This window comes from Terrapene carolina, unplaced genomic scaffold, assembly GCF_002925995.2.
Source record: "Terrapene carolina triunguis isolate 2854851 unplaced genomic scaffold, T_m_triunguis-2.0 Scaffold50147, whole genome shotgun sequence".
In the NCBI taxonomy this organism is placed as follows: domain Eukaryota; kingdom Metazoa; phylum Chordata; order Testudines; family Emydidae; genus Terrapene; species Terrapene triunguis.
In genome coordinates, this window is record NW_020714498.1 from 493 (window position 1) to 7,495 (window position 7,003).

The following is a 7,003-nucleotide window of genomic DNA, read 5'->3' on the forward strand; positions in this document are numbered from 1 at the left end:
AAGGGTCTACGCCAGCTCCCCTCCCACTGCAGGGGAGGGAGCTCAGTGATTGCAAGATAGGGGATTTGTCTTTGAATGTCTCTCAGCACTGGCAAGAATCAGCCGTCAGCTCCTTCCTGTGCCATCGCATAAGGGACAAGGTATCTGGAGAAAGCCCTTCTGGACCAGAAACATCTAATTACTGAACTCACACATGGAACCTTTCTCAGGGAGAACTCACCAGGGGAGTAACAACCCAGCACCCCATCCTGAACACTGCATATCTCCAGCGCGCCACACTCCCAGCCTGTGCACGTGATGTTGTTTTTGCTGTTGCAGGTGCAGCGCTCGGTGCAGGCGTCGTGGGTGAACCAGTTTTCACCGAGCTGTTGGAGAAAGGAGAAGCACTTGAATATATAATAGTATATAGTCTATCGAGTAGTGTCACCCTAGTGCAGTGGTTTTCAAACTGTGGGTTGGGACCCTGTACTGGGTCGCGGAATGTCAGGCACTGGGTCATGGCGGCTGTGGTCAGCACCACCACCCGGACTGTTAAAAGTCCCGTCGGCGGTGCTTCCCGGCTAAGGCAGGCTAGCCCCTACCTATTCCGACACTGCGCCGAGCCTTTGGAAGCCGGGGAGTGGGGGGTGGAGGGGTTCTGCGGGTGAGAGCGACGCCGAGCTGCTTGCGTGCCTCTGCCTAGGAGACAGACATGCTGCTGGCTGCTTCTGGGGCGCAGCGCGGTCCGCGGTGCCAGGACAGGCATGAAGCCTTCCTCTGCACCCCGGCTGCACTGCTCACCGGGAGCCGCTGGAGGTAAGGCCGTGCCGCAACCCCGCGCCCCAATCCCCTGCCCCAGCCCTGAGCCCCCCGCCTCAAACCTGGAGCCACTTCCTGCTCCCCAAACCCTTTATCCCCGGCCCCACCCCAGAGCCTGCATCCCCAGGTCAGAGCCCTGACCCCCTGCTGCACCCCAACCCCCTGCCCGAGGCAGAGCCCCCTCTCACACCCCAAACCCCTCATCCCCAGCTCCATTGCCTCATGGGCATCAACAATTTTCTTCAACTGGGTCACCAAAACAGAAGTTTGAAAACTCCTGCCCTAGTGGATAATCAAAGGAGTTGGGAACAGTTAAATGCCTCTGATACTCTCCATGCTATGAGCTCCCTCCCCAGTGAGATGCTGTGGCCCAGGAGGAGGTGTCCGGGACTGGGACACCTGAGACCTGCGTTCTATTCTCAGCACCGGCCTGCTGGATGAGCTTACGCAAGCCACTTGACTGCTCAGTGCCTCAGTTTCCCCTTCTGTAAACTGGGGATAATGATACCGACCTCCTTGGTAAAGCGCTTTGAGATCTGCTCTTGAGAAGAGCTAGGAATGGTTATTATTTACATGAACAATTCTATCCACTCAACCCACTGACCTGAGCCCAGATGAAGTTAGTCTCTGTTCTTTAATTATAATCAGGTACAGTGACACTGAAAGAATCGGGGATTGTTGTATCTGTTTCTAGGTGCTCAGGATAACTTGCCTGATGATAGTGGTTGTTTCCATCCACACAACCGCAGCTGCTCTCGGGCACACAGGCGTCTCCACTCAGAACGTAGCCTTCCTTACAGAAACAGCCTTCCACTGGTAGGGAGCTGCAAGGGCTAAATGCAGCGGGAGTCCCGCAGGTGGAAGGACACCTGCTCCCACAGCTCTCGTACTGGCTTCCTCCCGGACAGGAGATTGCTACAAGGGATAAGAAAAACCCAGATCACGGAAAGGAAAAGATCCCAAAGCAATTCTCTTGAAACTTCCCGTTTGTTCCAGGACAGCCAAGGGTTGTTAGAACGCTCTGCATAGGGCGACTGCTCTGTGCTGAGGTTTTTCTCCAGGGACAGAGTGGAAACCCTTTGCGCAGGGAATGACAGACAGACAGACAGACAGACAAATGATGCCTGGTAGGGGACTGGTTGTATCCAGGGATCGGAAATAGGCAACAGGATACAAGTCCAGCCTTTCACCTATTGACGTGGGGGCTAATAGGAGCCTATATAAGAAAAAGACCCAAAAATCTGGACTGTCCCTATAACATCAGAACATCTGATCACCCTATTCTCAGCTGGGGTCCGTAGGTGCTTCTCTAATATACATAACAAATCATACGAACAATTTAGGGGCAAGGAGGAGACTTCACTCTATGCATCTGAAGAAGTGGGCTGTAGCCCACGAAAGCTTATGCTGAAATACATTTGTTAGTCTCTAAGGTGCCACAAGTACTCCTGTTCTTTTTCCAAATCTTCCTATTGCAGAGTTTTTTGCACCTTCTTCTGAAGCAGTTGGTGATGGGCGCTGTCAGAGACAGGATCCTGAGTTTGCTGGCGCATGGCTCGGTTCCAATAAGACCCTTCCAATGGGGACCGTTTATCGCCTCGATAGGATCTCTCCGGAACAGAGCTGATGCGCACCGTGCACACAAGGCGGGGGAAGATAGCCCTGCAGCCTCCTGTGCAGCACCTGTTCTATGGGCTACTGGAGCAACGGTGGCCCTGGTTCTCCTCTGGCTCACTCCAGCTTTACACTGGAGAACCTCCATGGACTTCTGTGGCTACTGCTGATTCCCACCCATGGAAGTGAGAGGAGACACAGACCCTCTTCCTCTAAACTGACAGGCTGGTGCCTTTCACAAGGACTTAACATTCCTTCTTAACAATTACAAGTAGAAGGGACTGTGGTGAGTTTCACTCGAGTCGCGGGTACTACAGCTTGCACGGCAGCTCCCCAGACTGTAGACGCTCTATGGATAAAGAGAGGATTTCAACCTCTCCGGCGCTCTTATTTTACCAGCATGAAACTCAGACACATTAATACTTAGATGCTTTGTGAGGCTAGATCAGATTCAGTCTGAACAGTATACCAAACCTGGCAGGATCCATTGTAGAACTGGACCAGACTCAGGACAAGCGAAAGGAGAGACCATCTTCAAAGCATTACGGAAGAGGAAAGTCCATGCCATCAGAAGACACAGGAAGCTCTATTTTTTAAAAGCTTCTTGCATTAAAAAAAAGTTGAATTCAAGAAATTAATAGTTATAAATTACAACACTCACGGCACAAAGTATTATTTCTCCATTCTCTGCAGATCCCAGCATTTGTGCACGACTCTGCATAAGCCTGCAGCCCATTGCATAAAGACACTGTCTGTCCCTCAGTCTGACACATGTCGTAAACGCAGTTTTCCAAGAAATTCTCTGGAGCTACTTTGGCGTGGCAGTCCTTGAAGATACCTATGTAAGTCAAGAAAGAAACAGAATCACAGAAAGATGAGATGGAAGAAGCCGAGCTTCACCACTAACCATCCCCTGTCAGTGCTCCATGGCCGGTGCAGGCTGACCAGGTCTCTATAATCAGCCAGACCAAAACCTGGAGCTGAATACACCCAAATACTGGTGAGATTTGGCTCTGTTTGGCTTAGGCCTGTCTCTTCCATTTACAGGGTGAGGACAATGTAACTCAAAGTGGATACACTTGTTCTTCATATCCAGCTAGCAACACCCTGGTAGGTACCACATATTGGTATCTGAGACACCCCACTATTTCCCTGTCTCCGGAGCAGGGAGTGCCTAGAGCTCTTCAGATAGCCCTGTAATATAGGGGAGGAATGAGGACCACTGCCAGTCAATGGGAGCTCTGTGCAGGCAGGAGCGGCAGAACTAGGCTTCCAAAGTGCAATTCCCAAATAATCTTCATGTCCTGGTGCCATGTGAATGCACGATCCAGTCTGAGCAGGTAAAGGAACACAACTCCTGGGGCATCTAGTGCGGCTTTTAGCGTTGGGGGCTGTACACATTTCAAGGGGGACTCAGAGCCGTGGGCCCCAGGGAGCAAGGTCCAGGTGCAGGCAAGTGCATGCTGTAATTTGGAGTGATTTCAATCAGTTTGCCCAGGACTAAGCCACTGCCATAGTACCTGTCGGGTCGGTGATCATGCCACAGGCTGTGTTCTTCCTCGCTTCACTCTCCAGCCGGGGGTCACAGTCCGGTACTGGCTGAGGGGAGCATCTGGGCAAGGCAAGGGAAAGAAAATCTTTTGATGTTTGTTTCTTTATCTCCCTGGGCCAGATCTGGAAAGGACGATGCCATGTCTGCACAGAAGGCACCATTTTATTACAGCCACAGAGCAGAATCTAGGCTCACTGACAGGCTGAGTTCTGCCCCCCACACCCACACCACAGGAGGGGGTTCCCATTCCGGCACTGGGCACTATGCGGTGCTCCACGGCTCAGAGTTGAATTAGGGGTGGAACAAGCTGCTGCAGGAACCAGTGAATCTGTCTGGCTCTTGACTGGGACAGCAGGTGACCTCCCACCCACCAGCAGGTCTTCCTGGACTGGGAGACAGCAGAGCCCGAAGGCAGATGGGAGCAGGCCAGCCACTCACTCCCTGCTCATGGCCAACTGGAGAGGGGGTTCCTGGGTGTACTGGAGAGGACGGGAGTTGTGCTCAGCCCTAGTAGGAGAGCAGGTGGTGGAGTCATGGATGGGCGCCCTGTGGCTGAGTATGCAGAACGCTTTCCTAGAGCTTTTGTAGCAAAGACCAACTGATTTGCTTCCCTCTGTACATACATGCTGTTATTCTCTGCCACTAGCCAGCTCTCTCCAAGCTCAGTGGAATCTCCTGCAGTGCTGCCATTCGGCTTTAGGTTGTCATCCTTTGCATCACCATTGTAATTACCTAAGAAAAATGAAAAACGTGCAGAATACGTGAAATTCACAACTACAGAATGCACATTAGCGTGTGGTTGTCAAATATACTGTAAGGAACTGGCTAGTGTGTATGTGCACCAGTGCCCTCTCCGGGAAGGAGTAAGAATTGCTCCCTACGCATCTCAGACCCCACTGTAGATTAAATGGAGCAAGTAGTCTGGCATTCTGACTGTGTCAGATCACACAGTGACTGGGGTAAATGGGACACAGAACAGTAAGAACTAACCTGCACCCTTACACTCAAACTCTATAATTTCTGAACTTTAAAAGCCATGCGGGTAACACTCAAGGAAATGTCATCCCCCGGGGAACTTCCAGTTCATCCAGATCCAGGGAGAACCAGAAACCTCACAACACAACCTACTCTTGCAATTGAATTCCAGGAGTTGGGTTTAATGTGCAGGTGGCTGGGTGGTGTTGGCGGCCCCTGCCCTAGAAGAGGTGAGAGTAGATGACGTGTGCTCCCTTCTGGCCTTAAACTCCAGCACTCCACTTTTCATAGCCCCATTTTCATCCCAGGGAAATGTGGATGAGCTTCCGATAAGCATCTGGGCTGCTGGACGGTTATTCCATGTAACGGGGTACACTGGCCCTTTAAGCCTAGAGGCAGCCAGAAGACGCCGTTCCAGGAATACTGGAAGGAGCAAAGGCAAAGGAAATGGCCTAAGCCAGAGGAGAGGAAGTGGTCCTAGGGAATAAGTAGTTGGAAGGGGGTGCTCAGGGGGCAGCTGCCCTGATACATCCCTGTTGAACCTGCGGAGGTTCAAGTATTGCCAGGCTTATCAGCTGGCAATCTAATTGGTCTCTGCTCGCTCCAGAGGGGAGTTTGTCACTCGTCACCCGCGTGCGATAACCTGGAGTCTCCTTTGCTGTGTCACTGGATCAGAACTGGGTCCCTTACTGCATCAAATACACGCCTCCGACCTGTGTCTGGCATCTGCTCTATTCTGTCTTACTGGACTCTCAAGGGCTCGCTGTGGTTTGCCTCCTGCACAGCACCCAACATTTGCTTGCGCTTGAGAAAGAATATCAAATCATTGTGGAGATTCGACATGAAAAGGACGTACACTGGGTTATCTAGTCCATCTCCTCGGCTACTTCAGCATTGTCCCCCAGGGGATATTTTCTAATGCTTTGTTTGCAGCAGACCCACCTCTACTGCAGCTGGACAACAAAAAGCAGCTCTAAAAAGGAGGCTCAGTGATCAGAGACGCCTTTGCCCGTGCTCGGACTGTAACGACGACAGTGCTGAGACAGTTTGCATCTGCGAGTCCAAGGAACAACACAGCAGAGCAGAAAAGCTCAGGACAGCTGGTAAACAGTGACTTGGAAATCTGTCCTTAGCCACAAGAAGGGCCTTAAGGTTTTATTATCGTTTCCAAGTTTAAAGAAATGAAAAGCGTAGATTGGGCTGGACAGTTCCAATCAAAGAGAGACAGACACGCTGCGATGCAAGTGAGAGAAAACAGATATGAGTGGCCCTGGCCCTTGACCAGAGGCATCCAGGGTAGGGCGGGGATAATATTTAGACTGTAGTTTTGAATGTGAGATTCCTCTCCTGTTAACAATGACATCTGCAGTTGTCATTTCTGACACTCGAGTTAACGCCTGGGTAACCAGAGTTCTCATAAGTTACGATTGCCAGGTACCCAAACAATGATGGTTTCTTTAATCCAATGCCTTAAATCACAGTCCATAAAGTACAGACTAGATTACTCTGGGGTAAACATAACATGGTACAAAAAACCCCAACCAATCCCCAAACTTCATGATGAATTGAAAAGCTCCTGATCGTGTGACTTGACGGTTCTCAAGAACAGGGATACTCACCACACAGGCCACAGAGCTGGCCCTTGTAACAACCGGACACTGAGACCTCCACATAGTGATTGCCGTCAAATCTGACCCAGAGTCCGAAATCAGTTTCCAAGAGCACGTAGCCCCCGCTGATCTGGACGTTGATCTTGTTTTCAATCACCACAGGCAGGTTCCTTCTGGTGCCATTCACCTGTAAAACACGTTGGGAAAATCTGGTCATGACTAAGTACCCCCATAATTCCCAGTGAATCGCCCATGAATGGTCTAGCCAACGAGTTCACTGGCAGGAATGTTCTCATTCACACTGGGAAGTTGGAGGAAATATGACAGAATGTTCACAGAAAGCAAATGTCAACTGCCAGTCCTGAGTATTCTCAGTGGAAGCCTAATTCTAAGAAGCACACCCAACCAATGAGAAAATGGAAACCCACCATGTGACCTATACATCCAATCAAAT

The 7,003-nt window shown here is 50.8% G+C and overlaps 1 protein-coding gene across 1 annotated transcript; it reads right to left on the reverse strand.

The window, feature by feature from the left end:
• Positions 1–220: 220 nt before the first annotated feature.
• On the reverse strand, positions 221–6,736 carry LOC113405717 (zonadhesin-like; the record flags this gene model as incomplete). Its single annotated transcript, XM_026646957.1, has 6 exons — positions 221–365; positions 1,511–1,713; positions 3,074–3,250; positions 3,933–4,024; positions 4,588–4,696; positions 6,559–6,736. Coding segments are annotated over 6 exons (904 nt in total), but the record flags the coding sequence as incomplete, so codon positions are not given.
• Between the last annotated feature and the right edge of the window lie 267 nt (positions 6,737–7,003).